The sequence below is a fragment of the Megascapheus bottae genome, chromosome 4 (genome assembly GCF_031878675.1).
Source record: "Megascapheus bottae isolate mThoBot1 chromosome 4, mThoBot2.hap1, whole genome shotgun sequence".
Lineage (NCBI taxonomy): Eukaryota > Metazoa > Chordata > Mammalia > Rodentia > Geomyidae > Megascapheus > Megascapheus bottae.
In genome coordinates, this window is record NC_143512.1 from 19,405,941 (window position 1) to 19,428,226 (window position 22,286).

Below are 22,286 nucleotides of genomic sequence, written 5' to 3' on the forward strand. Positions count from 1 at the left end.
TGAATTTAATATGTACCATTAGATTGCATGCATGTGTTAAATATATGTCTTACATTTATGCCAGAAATTCATATGCACACTGAACCAAAACAAACAAAACCACAAAGCACTTCTCATACCTCTTAATTTTCAGTTTATTTCTACTAGTGTGTTAGAATACTTAGTAACATTTTAGAATTCAAAACCTAAGATGAAGTGCATTGAAAGCTTCAGGTCATGCTCCGGTCATAGTGGGAAACTCTTTTATCCACAGTTCCAGTGCTCTCACCAGAACTGTTCTTTCTGTAGGAAGGACACCATTTTCTCCATCTTTAGCCTAGACTCTCAGTGCATGCGTCAGAGCAGGCTTGACAGCACAACAGTGACACTGCTTTATTAGCATTACAAATTGCCCATCTGGCAAGTCCATGTCACATGCTCCTTTCCTTAGTCATATTTATAAAACTACAGTAACCAGCACTTTTAGTAAGCGTGACTTACTTACCAATCTCAGTTAATGACTAGATTCATTAATCCTTGGGTGGGTCTTGGATCTTGCCTGTTGTATATCTTTTCTCAGTTACAGGATGTTCTGAGTCAGAGAATCCGAGAGTATATAAAATACATTCCTGTGGTGTAAGTCCTTTGAACAACTAAGCCATGCTGCAACAAAATGGAGAACAGGAAGCAGAGATAAGTGTTGTTGGAAGTAGGAGGTTAAGGAGAGTCAGAAATAAAGAGAAAAAAGGGTGGGTTAATATAGTCATAATAATCAGTGTACATAGAAGAGAGCTTGGTAACTTAAAGGAATGAGTGGGGTTAGAGAGATGGGAGAGAATGATGGAAGGGGTGGCAATGATCAAGATGCATTGTACTTAAAACTAGATATGATAAATTTAAAAAATACATTATTTGCCTACACCTTACTTCTCAGAGATACAGTTGAAGATCTGTTCTGTATTTCTGAGATGGATAACAAAATGGATTATGATTTTAGTAAGTATTTGGAATGCACAGGGTAGGCACCTCGCTGTAAAATTAAAATATCAACAAATGGAATTGCCTTTTGCTACAACTCAATGGAGTGATGGGATAGTCATATTTCTATTCACATTGGATGCAGATTCTGTGCTCACATGCAGACTGATTTAATATCTCCCATAGGTTTGATAAACCCCCTTTTTTGTTACTTGTTTTTGTTTTTTGTCTGAGCTCATCAGTACTGGGCTTAGGTTCCATTTTTCTGTTCAAATAGAAAGAACAGTTTGAATAGCAATAAAATGTTAATGTGTACATCATGAAACTTTCAGATCTGGGATTGTACTTCTGAGTGTTGAAGAAAGCCAGTCGTGACCCTGTCTTCTCAAAGCTCACAGTGATGACTTGTCACCCAGCATGAGATGTCCATTATCACTCTCTTATTTCACCATCTTTGTGTGTTAGTATTAACCATCTCTATGAAACCTCACAGTTCACAGAAGTGGCTCACTCAGACAAGGTAGCAATACCTAAAATTCTGAGAGTTCAAAAAAGGTCATGTGCATTTGCTTTAAACTTCGGTAGTTCTTTTCCAAGGTACATATGTTGAAAGTAGAGTTTATTAAAGTGGAAGCAGAAGGACAGAAACAACAACTAGACTCTGTTATTGAGATAGACAAGCATTTAAATAGGTAGATATATTATAGCACTTGAGAATCCCCTAAAGTACTTAGATTTATTTCTGTGAAATAAATGGTGAATTGTTTATTTCCCTCTCCCCCTTATGTTTCCTTGGGATCCAGCAATTAGTTTATTTTTTATGATTGCATTATTCTTGCATATATCTTCCTGTGGTCCAGGCTGTAAAAGTAAATAGAGGATCCAGCTGTATGAATGAATATCATTTTAATGAGTGTGGGGAGGAAATGATAATACTAAGTAGTGCAAAACCATTTTTTATGGGATGGAAGTATGGTATTCAGCTGCTAAACTCCCCAATCTTGAGCCACGGGCCACCAGTAAAGGTATACATAAAGTAGCATGTGATGGTGTTAACAGAGGTACCTGGTGGTCTGTTGTGTCCCCAGAATGCACTTCCTATGAGTTTTTTGAGGGGTGTTGGCATATTCTGTTTTAAATTTTCAGGGTTAGGAAAGGGTAAAATGGAGTATGCAACTTTTCTATAACTCCTTTCATTCTATCACTGGGTGAAAGCTTTACTAAAACGGAGATAACACAGTTGTCAGGTGATAATATAGTCATTTTTGTAGTGGCATGAGTTAATTTCAGAGGTGAAGCTATCCCTTCTTAGGAAAAGAACGTGTCTTCTCCCCTTAGTCCAGCCATTTTGCTCAGAACAGGAAATGCATGTTGAGTATCTCCCACATTCAGAACACTGTCCAAGATGCCAGTTGGGGCTTGACTCTCTGACTCCCCCTCTCCCCTTTCCTTCCTCTGTGGTCATTTTTACTTAATTCTATTTTTCACTGACTGTATATTTTACTTAATCACCAAATGCTTTCTTTTTATAATATAGTAAAGCTTTTAAATTATAAAATTACTAAAATTACTGGTAATATCAGATTTGGGACTTGAACGCCTCCTGGGCACAGTCCCTGAGATTTTTTTGATCAAGGCTGGTGCTCTACCATTTGAACCTCAGCTCCATTTACCGCTTTTTGTGGCTAATGGGAGACAAAAGTCTCATGGATTCTCCTGCTCAGGTGGGGGTCAAACCTCAATCCTCAGATCTCATCCCCCTCAGTAACTTGGATTACAGGTGTGAACCACCAGTTCTTGGCATATTAATTTAATTGTAACCTGCCAACCTTACTCCACTCAGGCTACCATAGTAAACTACCATAGATTTGGTGGTTAAACAACAGAAATCAATTTTTTCACATTTCTAGAATCTAGGGGCCTCAGATGACAGTTTAGCATGGGTTGGTTTTTGGTGAGGGTTCACCTCTTACTTGGAAGAATCTTCACGTGGCTAAAGAGAAGGAGCTCTCTCAAGTCTCACCTGATAAGGACACCAGTCCTACTAGGTTGAGTCTCTACCCTTTATTCCTTTTTAAACCTTAATTGCCTTTAAAGTAGTCTCCAGATATAGTTGTATAGGGGATTGGGCTTCAATATATGATTCTGGAGAGACATATGCAGTCTATAATACTTAAGCAGAGAACTCATACCATAGCATGAACTGTGTGTAGCATGAAACTAATGGTCTGTGTGTCCCTCACCTAGAGCATATTCTGATGAGGGTGGTCAATGGAGATATGTGAGCTTTGTAAGCCCTCTGCACATCACCCTTATGGTAAAATAAAACTAAAATAAAAGAATAATGGCAAATACCTGTTTACCTTCCCACTTTCTAACAGTGACCTAGAATGGCTAGTAGAAGGCTGTGAGGAGACATTTCTAAGCTTCTAATATATGCCAGGTCTCTGGGTTGGTAGAGCTCAAAGACAATGGTTTAATTCTGGTCTTTCTCTACAAAGATGTGGGCCACTGTTCGTAGCTCTGAAAAGACAGGCTGGTTCCTGAGAAATTTGGTTTCTTCCCCTGACCCTGCTTTGTGAAGGAGAGACTGGATGCTTGGTAGGCAGCCTATAGTTTTTGTATTCCCCACAATACCTGCTGATGGGAGCAAATCCCTGGGCATATCCTAGTCTGGTCTAGGCTTGACCTGAGCAGGAGGGAGCCTCCAAATCCAAAGACCCTCTCCATTGCCAATTTCTGGTTGCTGGGACACAACACAGAGCAGAACAGTGGCTGGCAGAGGCTGAAAGGGAGTCTTGGATATTCCTGCCAATGTGATAGGCGGTTGTAGGATTTTGTGAAGCAGTCTGATGAACCCTCTCAAATAGAGGCACCTAATGTTGCTCAGCTGTGTAATTGGGATGGAAATGGGCCAATGAGAGGCAGCAGTTTGTGCTTAACCTTTTGGGAGTCTTGTTCCAGAAGACTGTGTGTGGGGTAAAGTAAGAGAAGCATTACAAATAATAAGCTTCTCTGCCTGATTTGTAATGAATTAGTAATAAATGGCCTAGTGCTCTGCGAAAGTCTGACGATTACAGAGCAGCTTTAGCTAAGTGCACGGGACCACATCTTATTTTGATCAGCTGTAGCATAGCAAAGACATGTAATTATCATAATCTAACAATTAGCCTGGCATCACTTTCCAGTGTTTAATTACCCCGATAAATGGTAATTGAATAGAGGACTTAATGACAAGAGAGAAACTTTCATTCTGCCTTAGGTGCTTAAGTTGTCTACTCGGCGAGGCATAATTTTCTAGCATTGCTGGAACAACAGTACTGATTAGCATTTTCCTTTTTGCAGTCTGCCATTATTTTGTTTCCTGGTCTTGACCTTTGTTGATCATATTATTTAACTTCTCACAAAATTTTATACTGAGTTCTAGAATACAAAAGATTGTTGGACATTATACACAGCTTTCCTGTTTTTAAGCCTTGTTTATAATATCCCACGAGTACAATTTCCTTTTTTCTAGAAATCTAGCCAGTCAGTATGGTTTGTAGACACTGCACACTTATATCCTAGATACTGAAATTAGCAAATGCCAACAGTATCTTTAAGGATATATACATATAAATATATACATATATATGAAAGAGACTTACAAACCAGTTCTAATTTACCACTATACATTTCTGTCATATAACCACCAAGCTAAATTTATAACCACTGTATTTCCTATTAATCCAGATTCCCCCCCTATTCCTGAACTCAAGGGCAGAGCAATCTCTCTTAGTTTTTTCTCTCAAGGCTGGTGTTCTGTCACTTGAACCACACCTGAAACTTCCAGCTTTTTGCTGGTTAATTGGAGATAAGTGTCTCACAAACTTTTCTGCCTGGGCTGACTTTGCATTATTTTGAACTTTGCTCTTCAGAGCTGAGCCTCCTGAGTAGAGTTATGGGCATGAGCCACTGGCCAGATCCTCCCCCTCAACTCTCTCTTTCTCTTTTAACTCGTTAGCCTCATTCCCAGTCCCAGATTTGTATTCCACCGCTCACAAGATCCTAGTTGATCATACAAAATGTGATCATTCTTCTAAATACCTACTGGCTACAAACACCAATTTCTGCCTTAAATCCCAAAACCTTGTATGACATGTTATTATTATTCCTTTTATTTCCTTGACATTACCTGCTTTGCCTTGTATAGCAAAGTTAGCCATACGTGTTTTTTCTAACAATAAAGTAATCAAAATTAATTTTATGCCATATAGGTATTGGATATTCCAAGTACTGAAAAGTCAGAGCCAAATCTGAAACACAGAATATTTAAAACTTCAGTAATTTATCAGTTTTTACAAACAGTTATTTCAAAGTTTGCATGCCATGTACGTAAGAAGTACTAAATCGTCCTTTTCTAAAAATCCTCTCTTTGACTGCTCAATAGATATTTATGACTGCTTTGTTGTGGTTGTTGTTGTTGTTGTTGTTGTTGTTGTTGTTATAGAAATTAGGCATAGCCCTTAGTTCTGCTAAGTATCCATGTAGTTAAAAAGGCTCAGGGACATGAACAGTTTGGTATGTGGCTTTTGTATTTGACTGACTTTGCATTCCCCAAACAGAGTTTGTTTAATTCTATTCTCTAGGACAGTGGCTTGATAACCTGTTGGATTTTCTCCATCTGCTGCTGTTAGATCTATGTGCTATGTGGCAGGTGCTCTGTTCCTCATGCCTGACAGGATGTTAAACTCAAGAAAACTTGAGGTCTGATGTGAAGCATTGTGAAAGACTCCTGGCCAGAAAAAATGTAGGAAAAGCCTGTTTGGTATTGTAGGAGTGACCTCTGTTAGAATTATACTGATGGCCAGATGTTAATTCTTTATTTTTGTTTCAAATCCTCTTTTGAAAACTACTTGAAGTGATCTGTGATGTGTTGGATCTGTTAGATCTTTGCCTGCTTAATTCCTGTGCTGACTTGGCCTGTTGACATTGACATACTCTTACTTAGTACCCTCAGGCCTCTTTGGGGGACTTAGAAGCAATTAGACTGTCACCAAAGCTGAAGTCCCTTCCTGGAAGAAAGTCTTGCTTAGGATCTGCCAATTTAATGCTTTGTTTCTCTTGGAACTTCCCTGTAAAGCTGATAAAACAAACTCCAAATGAGTTAAATCGCAGGAGGAGAGAACATTTTGTGTGTCTTGTATTTGAAACAGGTGTTACTCATGGGAGACACAATTTTTTAAAGTCATTCAGACAGTTGTGGCTTGTAGTAGAAAAGCAGTGAACAAACCTATTTGAGATTCTTATCTACCCCATTTGATATGGGCAATTAATAATAACTGTGGGTTTTTTAAACCACTTGCAAAGTACATACACATAAACAACATATACATAGAGACCAAGCAGTGATAAGGTAGTATATTAAGTCACTGATAATTTTTTAGTTCTTGGCCAGAAAAATTAGTAGTAGCAGTGCTACAATTATCAAACTCAAAGCAAAGCTCTCACTATTCAGAATTTATAGCATGTGCAAGAACTCCATTGGAGTTTTCATTATTCATTTATAAACAGCACACCCAAATCTGGATTGTGAATATTTTTGTATATTATACTCCATTGGCTAAAAAAAAAAGTATATTGTCTAATAGCAGCCTACATTTCCTTCCTCTGAAAAAGAATCAGTGGGCTGTATCTCTGAAATTCTTTCCAGAGCAGATGTTTGGTATTTTTTATTGTGGTTTGTCTTTTTTAGCTTATAAATCTTCACTTCTCTAGGAATACTAGTTATGAAGTGTTGTGGGAACCAAAATTTCTGATTGGCTTGCCTGACACATCATGTTACATGCCTCCCACTTTCTCAGAGGTGACAATGAAGGTCAGGTATCCCCATGTCTTAAAGATAGGCATGTTTTAGCCTTTAAGAGAGAAATTTCAAATTAGCCAAACAAGTATTTGTTTAACTCTCTTTCTTCTGATGCTCCACATTTGCTTTGCTACTTGAATTTTATGCTTTAACCTCTGCAAGAAAAAAAGAAAAAAGAGCATCTTCAGATTTAGAAGTAGAGAACCATAAGGCTGGCATTCTGTGCTAAAGAAGAACAGAAGGAGACGAGAAGAAGCATGTTATGCAACAGAGGCTGCTGTCCTGCCCATCACACACAAATATATTTATAAACCAGATCCCGTGTCTGATACAAGCCCCACGAAGCCCGTTCAGGACAAATGGAAAATTCCTCTGCTTGAAAAGAGACATCGTATTCTGAAATTAGTCTTTCCATCAATGAAAGTAAAATTAAAAGACAGTTGCCACCAAGATACATTAGCTCTAGATTTAGTAGAAAATTGGGGAGGACCTCTAAGCTGATAAATTTGCTTAATCTTTGGCCATAAATCATATCCTCCTTTTCTATTTCAATTTCAGAATGTAATACATCAGGTTTGCCTTGTAATTAAAGAAGTGACATTGAAGTTCTGCTCAAATCGGAATATTAAAACAATCACCTCTTGACAGATTAAAATACATTTAAAATGTAATAATCAACCGTCTAGTTGGTGAGAAATAACATTTTCATTATTGAATCCTTTAAGGCATTATACGAGGCGGGAAAAGTGTCTCACAGCTTCTGAACTTCTAATAGCATGGTCTCCTTTCAGTTATACTGTTCCTATATTTATGAAGTGAGGACACTTCATTCATGAGCTGCTTGATAAATACCTTAGTATATATTTCCTTGGAATCAGGCTCCCTGCTGTGCCAGCAACATATGCTAAAGGCCAGTTTCCAACATTTTAAATATGCACCGTACCCTTCCTTTTCCAGCTTCTAAAATGAAATGCATCTTGGCTTTAGCAGATGAGGATGGGATGAGAGGGAGATGGCTGCAGGAGAAAGTGGCTAAAGATAAACTCGGAGGTTGATTATGATGTTCCTCTACAGACTGAATCCCAGGGCGCTGCTTATGTGTGCTTTCTCTGTGGCCTCCTTAGCTGACAATATCCACAACACTCGAGCATGTGCTAGTGGAGGAATTAAGGTCAGCGCCATGAGAAGCCATTCATTGAGGAGGAAAGCTAAAGCTAGGCAGAATGATTTGCCTTATTAGCAAAGAGGTATTCTAGGACAGGATGTAAGTAGACAACTTTCATTTGGGGCTGATAAACAATGTAGAGTGCTAAAAGACTTGATGTTCTTGGTGATTCAGACTAATGTCATCAAATGATGCTCTGATGATAGGCTTCCTGTCTCAGGATAATGAAAAAAACAATTGTTGTTTCAGTTGACATTATTTCATTTAAATTCTGAGATTCAAGTCATGATTCACTTCTACCACAAACAAAAAGGAAAGTTTTGTTTTTTAGGGTTATGGTTTTTTGTTTTTTTTTTTTTTTAATTTTTGCCCATTCTGGGCTTGAAATTAGGTCCTAGGCTCTGTCCTTGAGCTTCTTCAAGGCTAGCTCTGTAGTACTTGAGCCATAGCACTGCTGACTTTTTCTGTGTATGTTGTACCCAGGAATCGAACCCAGAGTTTCGGGGATGCTATGCAAGCAATCTACCTGTAGGCTACACTCCCGGCCCTCCATCCATTTTCTTACAAATGACATATTTTAATTCTTTTATAGCTGAATAATACTCTATAGTACATAAATGAGCCAAATTTCTGTCATATCTTTTCTAACTTTCATTTCAATTGAAGAGATATTAACAATGGTTTAAATTAATAATCAAATTGTGTTTAGCAATGGGAAGTTTCAAGGTGAACACTACAAGGCAAGCTTCCTTTGTTTCCTTTGCCAAATGTCGCTCCTAAAATGTGCCTTTTAATCTAAACTTTTATGTGGTCTCATAATTCATTTCTGGTATTTAAGATGATTACAAAGCACTAGTTGCCAGGTTGAATTTTAAACTTCTTCACCGAAACAATCCTCTCAAAGTTGATAACACTGAGTTTTAACAAATCCACAACTGAATTTAGTTCAGTGTATAAAATGTATTTGAACTATAGGAGACTATATATGATATTATGTGTTATATGAAACATTGATCTGAGCTGCCAGGCAACCTAATGAGGGACAGAGATCATCTTTCTATGTATGTTTGAGATATTTCCTAGCTCCTAAGACATTTGAATTATGACAAAACAGTTACTGTAATCACTGCTTGACTCACACACAATCACTTTTCTAAGTATGGTGACTGTGCCTGCATTTACATTGTGAGTGATGGTGATGATTTAGTAGAGACTATGCAGCAATTATTTCTACTTTATTGGTATGCCACCGGATATCATAGTTTAAAAAATGCAGTCATATCTCCAAGGAGTGAGAACCACAGACACAGTGATAAAATTAAGAAAGAAGAGCTGTGCACAGTGGCTCAGGCCTGTAATCCTAGCTACTTAGGAGACTGAGATCTGAGGATCAAAGTTCAAAGCCAGCCTTGGCATAAAATAACCTGAGACTTACCCCTAATTAACCTCTAGAAAACAGGAAGTGGGGCTTGGCTCAAGGATAGGGGGTAGCCTTGAGCTGAACAGCTCAAGGATAGCACCCAGGCTGAATTCAAGCCCCATTACCCACCCACCCCCAAAAAAAATTAAGGAAGAAGGAGGAAAGAACAGATGTTTGCAAGAGAATCTCTAAGAAATTGACAACTCTGTTACAAAGTGACTGTGTTACCTGCCCATATATGTGTAAATATTAGCATTTAAAATCACTCTTTCTAAATGTGAATTTCATATTTTAATATGAACTAACACTCATGAAAGCTGTTCCTTGATTGGAAAAAAAGGAGTATACTATTGACTATCTAATCTTAAACTTTTCTTTGGAATGTATTTGATTTAGATATGCAGATGGTTTTTTTCTCAATAAAACAAAATGCTTTTTTTATATATTTTTCATTGTAATTAATAGAAGGGTTACATTATATTCACCAGATAGAAGGTGCATTACTTCACAAACATTGATACCCTTTCTCATGTCTTGGTCCCCACTTCCCACCCCCCACCCACACCCCTCATCTTGTTTTTCCCCCTTCCCTATCTGACTTCAAATAACCAAATACGCATATATATATATAATATCATATAACAAGGTGAAATACTGTAACAATATGAGATAACCAAGGGACAGCAAAATAGATGAGAGATAACATAGTGCATTAAGGACAACAATCATTATATGGCTTTTGTTTCTATATCCTGGAGGTCCTTTCATTTAGCATCATACTCTATGGCCTTATGTATCTAGGTTTTGTACTTTTGTAAATTTCTTGCTAGGAGAGCCCAAGGTTTCTACTGATTATAACAAATGAGGGAAACCCTTGAGCCCATCTTCCTTTTGAGTCTGGCTTACTTCACTTAATATGATTTTTTCTAAGTCTTTCCATTTCCTTAAAAATAAGATAATGTCGTTCTTTCTGACAGCAGCATAGAATTCCATTGTGTATAAATACCACATCTTGTTGATCCACTCATCAACTGAAGGGCATCTGGGTTGGTTCCATATCTTTGCTATGGTAAATAGTGCTTATGCAGATGGTTTTTATGAGCTTCCATTTGCCATTGTTTTTGTTTCTATGGTCCAGTCTTTTAAGTTTACATTAGTAAACAAATGTATGCAAATTAAAGCTTTTTGAAACAGAAGTATAAATTGATCCCATGGCGAATTAACATTTTTGTCAGTGCATAGAAAGGTGGAAATACTAATTACTGAAGCAATCACATGCACAAAATAAAATTGTATTAGAAAGGGTCAACCAAATGCTTAACGAGTCTTCCAAATCCAATATGCCTTATTAAAATTTTAGTGACTTTAACCGGTATAAAAGATGGAGAAAGATAAGTAAATTTGAGGTGTCAAAAATTGTGACAACTTTTTCTGGTTATAAACCAAAGAATTATGGAATAAAGAAATATCAGAATGGATCCATGCAATGACAGTTTTAATTTTTATTTTCACTTTTCAGCAGTGCCAAATGCTAGTAGTAGCTAAAATGAATGACACTTAGGGAAAGAAAAAAACTCCCTCTTTGAATGTCTTTAAAATCCATAATAATAATATAATATAAAGTGCATCTGGGCATTACCTTCTGCTGTAATTCTTGGCTGGCTTCTGTCCAGAGCTGTCAGGCTCCTCTTGAGTGCTCATGATTCATATCCCAGCACCCTTTTATCTGAACATTGTAGTGTCTTTTTTTTGTACTTTGGCAGTGATGTTACCTTGATGTTCAAAAATCTTTTAAGAGCAACAGTGTTTTCCTTGCATCTTGACAAATCGTTGTCTGCCAGTAATGAAGAAACCATAAACCTGTGATCATTGTAAACATAGAGAAATAAATACTTGTATTTTTGTTGTTATTGTTGTTGTTGCTTTAAAGTGGTTATCTACTTGGGTATGCTGTAACTGAAATGTAAATATTCAGACATTATGTCTTATTCTTCATGGATGAATCACATTCGCATTCATAGGGAGTTTTTCATGTTTCATCATCTGTGAGGTGTGACATCAAGGCATGTTCTCATTATTTTTCTAAGAGGTAAGGAAATGGAGACCCAGGAAGATTTATGAATCTTCTGTTTAATCAACAGCACACCCAATATTTAAATCAAGGTCTACTCACTAAGAATGGTGCCTTTTTATTTTTTTTAACAAAATATTGTCTCGAGGAAGGGAATCTCTCTCAAAGAATATTTAGCATCAAGAGCAAAGGTGCAAAATTTCTGTGATTGCTAGAAGCCTTAGGTCCTAGAACATACCAGAAAATTGGAGCTCAGGAAAAGACACAAAACTGTAGTGATGAGGAATTATCCCAGAAATAATCAACACAATCCGGATTTTCTTGTCTGGAAAAAAGGATACTGAAAGACAAAGCTGACATCTCCAAATGTTTTATGCACTACCTTGTAGGAGAGGAATTAGATTTGTTCTTTGTAACTCCAGGCAGTAAAAGTAGGATCACTGGCTAGAAATTACACAGAAGCAGATTTATGCTCAATATGAGAAGAAACTTTCTAACATTTAGAGATGTCCAAAAATGGAATTGACTAGCTCATCATCTCTAGGAAGTGTTCATGCTGAGACTGTCCAAGTTGAAGATTATATGACTTTATGAGCATGAACTTCAGCAGCAACACAGTTTTATGATGAACCTTTGTGAGGGCTCAGGGAAGAATTTTGTTGCTAGCTAAAAACAAGAGTTTTATAGGCTTTTACACCATAATTTTAGACCGAAAAAAAGTTGTACCTATAACAATTTCTGTTTCATATATCACTGTGCCCTATGAAATATTTCTTGCCTGATTGGGGAAAGAAGTTATTTCACTCAGATAAGATTAGAATTTAGGCAGACAGTCTGGGGCCGTGGCTCAAATGGTTGAGTGCCTGCCTAGCAAGTATTGGGCCAAGAGTTTAAACCTCAATATTGCCAATAAAATAAGGAATTAAGACAGACAATGTCATATTTGCAGTGATGGTATGTATGTGTTTATACACACATGTGTGTGCGGGTACGCATGTGTACACATTTTAACTATTAAAGGTAAAATTTGCCATGATTTTGCTGTTGTCACATAATTTGTTGATTGGTTTCACTATTCCCCACTCCAGCTCTACTTATTAGCTATAAAACTTTTTTTTAAAATAAGGAGAAAATAATTCAATTTAGATAGTTTCATTTTTATTTAATAAGGAAAATTAAAAGCTGTTGTTTTTAAAGCTAAGCAGATTTACTAAGAACACTCAACTAGAATCAAGTCTTGTTCAAGTAATACCACATTTTTATGCTTCAGATTTTTTCATATTCTCTAGGATGGAAATATTCTAAGAATTTTCTCTCCAACTTAAAATTTCTATGATACAAATTCTCCCAATAGTTTAGCTCTTTCTCGAAATTTACATATGAAGTTGAAGGTGGCCTCAGTTATGACAGAAAAATTTCATAATTTACTGTTCTTTAATTTGCTCACTCATTTATTTGAAGATGTTAATTAACTGAAACTAGGAAATATGAAAATTGTTCTCTATACATGATTTGAAGGATGAAAGAAAAATCAAGAACAGCTAATCATAGAGTCGCTCAGTTTGAAAGAGTGTTACTTTATTAATGACAGAAATGCTCTTCATTTGTAAGGTATTTTGACGCACATATATTAGAATTCCTCTTTAAAATGGCTTCCTGATGCGTGCATGTGGGGCTGCAATACTTCAGACTATGCTGCAATCATAAAGACATTCAGCAAGCACTTATTGGTACCAAGTGCTTTGAAAGAAAAATTATTCCAAATTCACCCAAACCTGTATTCAATAGAAACCCTTTTCTCTATAAATAGTCTCACTATTTGCTTCTTCTTCCAACAGATTCCAGAGGGGGGACTACCACATTGACGTCTGCATCAATGATTACCTGGATGTTTTCTGCCCTCACTACGAGGACTCTGTCCCAGAAGATAAGACAGAGCGCTATGTCCTGTACATGGTGAACTTTGATGGCTACAGTGCCTGCGACCATACTTCCAAAGGCTTCAAGAGATGGGAATGTAACCGGCCTCACGCTCCAAATGGACCACTGAAGTTCTCTGAGAAGTTCCAGCTCTTCACACCCTTTTCTCTAGGATTTGAATTCAGGCCAGGCCGAGAATATTTCTACATCTGTAAGTACACAGAGCTTTATCATGTTGTTGGGCAGCTGAAGAACTGAGACTTTTTTTTAACCCATGTTTAGAGAAGTGCAGGGCTGGACTCTGTATTACAGATGTCTCCTTGAAAATGCATACATTGTGATCCCCAGATACAATAGCTAGCTAGGAGCTGAGAGGACAAATTAAAGACACAGCGCCTCTCTCCCTATGCAATTGCGTGTCAGCCTGTTCAATGAACTACTGCTGACTTGTATTTCTTTTAAATGAAAATTGCTAAAACTTTTCTAAAGCTCAGGAAACGAAACCCCCCCAAAAAAGATTCCTGTTAAAAAAATTAAAGGAAATAATGAAATTTACATAACTTGGAGTCACTGGATTTCTTATTCAGGTGTCAGCAATATCCTTTCAATCATCCTTGTTTTTCATGGAGAAAGCCAAAACGCCCGCAAATATCAACATGCTGACTATAAACACTCTCTTTGCACGATGGATAAAAAACAATTATTAAGAGCAGCTGTGTCTTTAAACAAGCACATGTAAAGAAGTATCTAGCAAGAGTTTCAAGGGAACTGGTATGAGTGAGTTTCTCACCTGTGAGCACTGAACTCTAAGAGAACTCTAAAACTTGTTCAGCTGCCCTCTCAGTCACTGAGCCATGGCTTATGTTCTTCTCCATTGCATACACTATCGTACTTATTATATATGATAGCTAAAATGCTTCCAAACTTCTACATGCAGAAGCCTTATATTTGCCATCAGCTTTAGAATTGGGATATGAGTTATAGCCTGAGATTCTGTTTGTGTGAAGTTCCCAGGCCATTCTGATGCTGCTACCCTATCAACCATTGATTGAGTAGCAAAGTTCTAGAGAAGATCTGCTCTGGGCAGTTTGGCTTATACCTGGTCTTTCCTTAGTACCAGCCATTTATGCTAGCATTCCCACCTAGTTCACTGTCAACAGAAGCAGAAAGCTCATTTCTTCGTAGCACATTTCTTGAACAGCTCATGTTGGCTCAGGAATACCAGAGGGTGTAAGATGGAAAGACAGTTTTTATTTTTAGGGATAGACTTAGTGAGAAGTAGGCTTAGAATAGGCAATTAGAGTGTAAATAGGCAATCGGCGAATAAAGGTAAATGCAGAAAGCAGTAGGAGCTTAGGGGAAGTTGAGTCTCACCTACGTGGAAGAATCAGGAAGTATTGCTGTACTCCATGTAATTAGCATCGACTTTTCACCCCAGCTTGCCAGACAAACAGGATAAAGAATATTTCTGTTTTTCTGACTCATTTCTTCAGTCCAAATGTTTCCACCCACATGGTTAACATCTACCACGATTTCTAGCTCCTCTTCTTTTCCAGAAAAACAGCATTTTAAAAAATCAGTTGAATATCAACCGTCACAGGATTCTCACACTCATATTGGAATTGAATTTAAGAAGGAAATTGAACAGTACCTCTTTTATTATTTCCATACGTATTTCAGTTGTTAGTCATGAGAAAACATGGAAAAGCCTTGATATGATCTTACATTTGATCCACAAAGTAAGAAAAGAATATTGAATTCCATGGATCCAGGAAACATTGGCATACAACGAATTCACACATTCGCAGTCAGCATGCTCTTGACTTTTGCTGAGTGTATTTTTTTTTCTTTGTGAAAAAAGTTACACTGAACAAAGGAGAAAAACAGATGAGAGGACTTCATTTGTACAACAGTATCTTCTTAGTTGTGTAATTATGCAGTGTTACACCAAATGTAATAGGAAATTACTGCCAATATTAATATCGTCTTATTGGCTGTTTGGATTAAAAACAAAAACAAACCAAAACTGAATAGGAAACACCAAGATGGTAAATCATACCCACCTAGCTAGCATGATTATTAAAAATTATAGAACCTATTGAGGTTCATAAGCAAGGTGTTATTATTCAAATATACTGTAGTGCTTATGACTGGGTTTTCCTCATCTGTGGTTAAATTCAATATTTCACTAAAAATCATTATGTGTCTTCTATAACATTCATTTAACAGAGTCATTTAACTGTCAAGGGCTCCTGTCAAAGTAATTGCTCCAAAATGCTTCAAAATATCAAGAGCTTTTTGCTGTTCACCTGAGTTTAACTTAAATTACTTTTTTTAATGAAAGGTAAAATAGCACAAAATTAGCAGCAAAGTGATGTTCATTTACAAGAAGTATAGTGGTCTGCTGTTCAATTAAACTGAATTTTCAACCACATCCACAAAAGTATCTTTCCCTGTCTTTTCATTGGTGAGGCTCCTCTCTTTCACTACTGAGAGCAAGAGCCTAGCTAACATGGATGTCTTATAGTCATTTAATGTGCTGTGCTCCATAATTAAGCTAAAGGATTCTTAGGGGAGAATTGGCCCTCAGTTGAATTTTCTCTCTCCCAATACGCGTGGAATGAACACGATGATTGGGAAATGGCTTTTTTCACACTTATTACCTTACAAGAAGCTTGATTGCTGATCTTAAGAACAAGCTTGACTGCCCACCAGCCGGTTGCATGAAATGATCTTGCTAAAATAGAAGTGCATTTCAGCTCTTTGTGATCTTCACACTTCTAACCTCTCCACAATACACAAAGAGAGAGGGAGAGTGTGTGGGGGGGAGATGGCAAGGGAGGAAGAGAGGGAGAGAGGCCCCCATAGTTTACTGTTTGTCTCTCCTGCTTTATAGTGCTAGGGGCAGGCTTTAGTTGTGACATAGAGTATAAGAATACCGATAGGAAACGGTATGGAGGAATGGAACTGGAATGTTTCTCAGCAGAATTACCTAATCTCAGGACAAGAATCAGATCATCCTTATCAAGTTCCAATTTATTTTCAACAAGATTTTTCTTGTAATGGCTATAGTGTTGTATGAAATTAAGAAAATACCATAGTGGAAGGCATCTCCTATGGAGTTAACCATTTGTCTAAAAAATTGGGACATCCTTCCCAGTTCAAGATCCTTTGTTCATTCTCAGCTACTCCAATCCATGCCCTTAGGAACAGGAAATAGATTAGGTATTAGGTAGTTATAATCTATTTTAGATATTTTTCAAATAGGGTCTTGAGGATTTGCACCCTGTGCTAGCCTCAGGCATCATACTTCCCACAACCTTCTGCATAGCTGAGATCCACAGGCGCGTGCAGCCATGCTCAACTTCTTGTTTGAGATGATGTTAAGAGGGTCTTACTAACATTTTGCCCCAACTAGTCTCAAACTATAGATCCTCCTGTGTCTCTGGTATTGTAGATATGAGCCCAAATACTGTTTTTAGTCTACAGGAGTTATTTTGGTAAGAGATTGGCATACGAAGGTAATTACAAAACCTCGGCATTTTATCGGTGCTAGCTTTGCAGAGCTGCTGATTGATTAAGGTAATAGTCATTTATAGAATTCCTAAGGGAAAGAGTGATTTTAGAACCTTCAAAAATTTGCTAATTTTAGGGACTTCAAAAATACTCATTTTAAGAAATGATTCTCATAAATATTAGCCTAATGAGAAGATATTCAGATGAACTTTTTCTACTGTTATTTTTAAATCCAAAAGTATAAAGAGAAATCACTTAAATATGGATACTGTAGGCCTTCATATCCTCAACTTACATTTTATCTAGAGTTCTACAGCTTCAGGGTAAGAGATGACGGTGGTACATTAGCCTAGGTATCTATAAATACAAGCCTGGCATGAATCTTCATTCCTGTGAACCCAAGTACTGAGAAGGCAGAGATAGGGATGGCTGTTCAAGAGCAGAACAATTCCATACCCAAAGTTATTAAACCCAAGCCAAGTATAGTGACACACTCCTTTTATCCTAGCTATGAAAAAGACAGAGGGAGGAGATTTCAGCTCCAGATCTGGTCTTGGTAAAAGCACAAGGCCCTATCTACAGGCTAAGTGTATGGTTCACGAGATACAGTATTTGCAAGTGTGAGAGCCTGACATCAAATCCAGTACCACCAAAATAAAATAGCAGTTACAGGGAAACCCACGAAAAATAAGTGTCAAGTTGAGAGATGTATTGAAATGGTTGTGCTAGCGTTCTCTCTGTTGCCCTGGCAAACCACTATCAGCTGTAGTTCTCACTAGAGCAGCAGATGTGAACGTGATTCCCCACACTGTTCTGTCAAAGCCCTTCACTTACTGCTTCTCTTACCAAGGCAGAAATGTGGTCTCCAACCTGACCAGCATGGCCAGCCCTTGGGCTCTCTGACCTCTCCTAGCACTTCATTTCTTATTCTGTCTACTCCTGTCACTGTGCCCTCCTTCCTGCTCCCGCCATCTAGACAGCATAGTCCAGCATCAGAGCTCGGCACTTCAGTGTTCCTCTGCCTGAGCTTCCTGTGGCACCAGACTTCTATGACCCTTGTTTCTATTCTTTAGAGGTATGCGCAGAAATGTCTTGGTCAGTGAGGTTAGCCTGACCTCCCTGTACAACACCTTTATCATCCTCTGCATTCCTACTCCCCTTCATTTTTCCTCAGGCTCTTATCACCCCTGACATTACACATCAAGGACCGATGGTGCCCGGCTGTCTCTTCTGTGCCCTGTGCATCATGTTCTTTGGCATATAGAAGGCATTCTGTAAATTGAGGTAGATGTAGGATGTACTCTGTTCTAGGCACTATTCTAGCACATTGACATTCTCAGCGCAGCTCGATAAAATGGCATTCACCTTCCTCTTTGAATGGGTGAAGAGACTGAGGTAATTACTGAGGTAATTTGACGAAAGTTCACATAGATAAGAAGTGGCTGGTATGAGAGGAAATTGAGTAGGCAACTGAAAGGAGTAAGAAGATAAAGTCCTGAGTCTCTTATTCTTCTGAAGGGAAAAAACATTTTATGTTGAGGAGAGATTAAATAACATTCTCACTGGCATCTACTGTTTAGAGACTACTAAATGAACTCCTATTTAACTTTCTCTACGAATCCCAAGTAATTATCAGAAAATAAATGTTAGTCACACACACACACACACACACACACACACACACACACACATATTCAACCAAAGAATGCATCTCAGCCGCAACATTCTAGAAGCCAGTAAAGCTGCATTTCCTAAGAAATTTTTTCTGAAATTGCTTACTATAGAGCATCAAAACTGAACCACGGTTGCACACTTGATTCAGGAATGAACGAACTTTAATGAGGGACTACTAAAGACAAATGCCATTTTCTGATGATACTTAAAAGGCAAAATTCTTCTCCCATTTCCTACATCTGGGTATTGTTAATAAATCCATTGGGTATTGTTAATAAATCCATTGTATATACATACTTGAATGCGTATGGTTAATTACTAAGTCTCTATTTGTATATTTTAATTAAGTAATTTGAACATGCTCTGTGCAGTTTTTTTCTTAAATCAAAACAGGAACTTAAATCTGCTTCATAAATCATTTGATCATACAATACAGTTATTGACCGTCTTTTAAAGGTATGGGAATATTCAGTAAAACAGAGACCATCGATATAAAGAAAAAAAAAAACTTGTGAGTTTAATGTGTTCCAGAAGCTTTTCTGCAGGTGTGTTGTTTGGAACTTAGAGAGGGTAGTTTCTCACAGAAGTGTTTATAAAATCAGGCAAGACTCCATAATCTGGAGAAGCCATTGATAAAAAAAAATACTGCATGCTTTCAAGCAAAAAAAAAATAGTAGAAGAATCAGCTAGAAGTTAATAATACCGGAATAAATAGATATTATAAGAACAAACCATACAGGAAAAAAGTTAAGATTTTACACTTTTATGCATTAATAATCTTCAAGTTTTACTGAGCTCTTATCAGAAGCTTGCTACTCTTTTTAGTAATTTTTTAAAATCCTATATTGAATCTACTTGATATCTGAAGAGAAGGGAATATGATTTAATACATTTTAACTATGTACAGGCCCAGGTAAATATAGCTTCAAATTTCTGTCCTCCTCCTCCTCTAGTAACTGTTATTGCCTTGAATGATTTACTTAACTTCACCAAACTTCATTTCCTTTATCTGTAAATTGGATTTAATAATGATGCTTTAACAATGACAACTCTAGCAGAATGCTGCCAATGCCAAGCTATACACAGCTTTAAATGCTTATGTCTAAACTGAAATATGTTAACAAAACACTTAACAATTTCAATAAAACAAACAACTCCTTTGTTATTATAGTATTTCAAATTTTAAAGTTTAATTTAGGATACATATAAAAGATGTGTTCTAGGCAGTGTTATTTTGCTAAATGTTCTTATTTGTAGATTGTCTATTGATTTTGAGTACTGCCCAACCGATGTGACAAAACATTTATTGTCTCACCATAAAGACTTGATGATCAACAGAGGAAAAACAGATATTGTAAAGCTTTTTATGAACTTAAAAAAATACAAAATAAAGCAACCAAGTTTAAATAATTAAAAAAATAATGATGTTTTATCACAACACTTTTTTATTTTCAAAACTACATTAATGACATTGTGTGAGAAAGTAATTCACCTACTATCTGGTGAATGTAACTGTAACCTCTCTATACATTACTCCGACAATAAAAAATTAAATTAAATTAAAAACTACATTAATGAAATGATTTAGACCTATCAGTTGATTTCTAAAAAGCTGTCTTCTTGAATCTGCCTTTGAAAAAAGTACATCCTTTAAAAAGTTAGCTGGGAGTTTGGCCTATTGTTAGAGTGCTTGCCTAGCATACACAAAGACCTGGTTCAGTTCCTCGATACTGCACACATAGAAAAAATGGAAATGTTGCTGTGACCAGAGCGCAGACCCTTAGTTCAAGCCCCAGGACTGGCAAAAAAAAAAAAAAGAAGAAAGAAAGAAAAGAAAGTCTAATTCAACTTGAATAGCCTAGGTAGGTACATGTTTTAGTGGGGGAAAATCACAAATATCTAAAGATTAAATTTAAAATGAATTCTATATTCTCAAAGATCATTGAGTTAGCATGAGTATGCCCAGCAATCTCTTCATTCCTCTTTATATCTGGTTTTCATTGGTAATCTACATTAACAGTTACTTTGTTTCTGACAGCTCATAACAATCTTTTTCTTTTCCATGAGTTTTCCTTATTGAAAAAGTGTCAAAATGGCACAATTATCCAAGCAGGAGGTAAATCTCTTTCACAATTCATAATATTTCACTCTTACAGGAAAAGTGACTTGTTCAGACAATGTGCTTTCTTAAAATGAACAAGTCAGGACTTACTCTAGTGTCTGCATATTTTACTTTTGTAATTGGAAAATTGTTTTTGTTTACTGAAGCATTATTTTAGGACTATTTTCTCTGGTATCATTTCTGAGCTTTAAGCAGTTTGTAGTTGACATTTCTACTAAGACTGTAGTTAAATATTAGTTCAATTTTTCTATTTTTTAAGTATGCATCCCAAAGCTTGGTACTTTAAGGAGTTGAATGGACAGTGTTAGACAATTGAAATTTTTAAATATTTTCAACAGTAAGAACCTGAGATGCAATTTTAAATACTGTTTTGGTTTGAAAGTAAGCAAATAGTTTAGACTCATTTTTCTCAATATGTCCACTGGAAATTTGGGGGGATTGTATCAGGTCTCTGTCAGGAAACAGATCTTTTATTCCTTTTGTATACTTCCACAGGTTTTTAGTGAACCTGCCAGATTACACCTTTTCATTTAAAGAATGAGTTTAGAGAATTGTGTCTGTTTCAAGTTGTCCCTAGTCATCTTTTAGGAAAGCATGAATGGATTTCAAGGGCTCTCAAATGAAGGTTAAATAAAGAAACTGAAAGGATATTTAGGGACTTCAGGATATTTTCCTGTGTTAATTGTAATTTCCTCCTCTGAAAACAATTATTTTCTGCCAGGTGCCCAGTCAACCTTTTCCACTAGAACACTCTGCATCATCTAGGTACTACGGGTAGTGGGGGTCGGCTATCTTACCTTTCAGAGGCTTCACCTCTTACATTTCCAACTGTCTGAGTGAAATTAAAGAAGGTAAGGCCACTGATGGGAACATGGACTATTTTAAACCAACTCACTGTCTGTTACATCTTTGGCAATATTACTTAATCAGGTAGTGAGAGTTTCATTTAGGGATATGTGTGCCTTGCTATATCCCAAAGCTAAAGGAAAATTGTGTGTGTGTGTGTGTGTGTGTGTGTGTGTGTGTGTGTGTGTGTGTGTGTGTGTGTGTGTGTGTGTTGTGGGTCATGGGGCTTGAATTCAGCCTCGGTGCCCTCTCTGAACTCCTCAGCTCAAGGCTAATCCTGGGCCTGGACTCTGTCCCTGAGCTCTTCATCTCCAGGCTACCACCCTACCCTTGAGCCAAGCCCCACTTACTGTTTTCTAGAAGTTAATTGGAGATAAGAGTCTCAGGTCCTTTTGTGCCTGGGCTGTCTTTGAATCTTGATCCTCAGATCTCAGCCTCCTGAGGAGCTTGTGCCACCCCACTAGTGAAAAGTGTATTTTTAACTACTGTTAAAGTAGTAGAGCTCTAGCCTTGAGAAAGTCCAAGGACAGTTCTTAGGCCCTGAGTTCAAGCCCAGGACTTGAAATTAAGATTACACATGTTGGGGGTGGGGTGGAGTAGAAGAAGGCCAACTGTTTAATATATGTTGATATTGAGAACACCCTTAAAGTTACAAAGGGAACCTGAAAGGCTGTAGAAAAATTGAAGTTTGATGGAAATTCATGGTAATCAGTCTCAAGAAATGGAGAACTCATAAGCATCCTTCCCATT

The 22,286-nt window shown here is 37.1% G+C and overlaps 1 protein-coding gene across 2 annotated transcripts in view; it reads left to right on the top strand.

Moving 5' to 3' along the window:
- The window catches only part of Efna5 (ephrin A5), a 280,528-nt gene that overhangs the window by 217,087 nt on the left and 41,155 nt on the right, over positions 1 to 22,286 (top strand). For both annotated transcript variants that reach the window (XM_090331544.1, XM_090331545.1), the window contains exon 2: positions 13,297 to 13,589. In XM_090331544.1, coding sequence (XP_090187670.1) covers positions 13,297 to 13,589 — 293 coding nt within the window. The remainder of the gene's footprint in view (positions 1 to 13,296; positions 13,590 to 22,286) is intronic.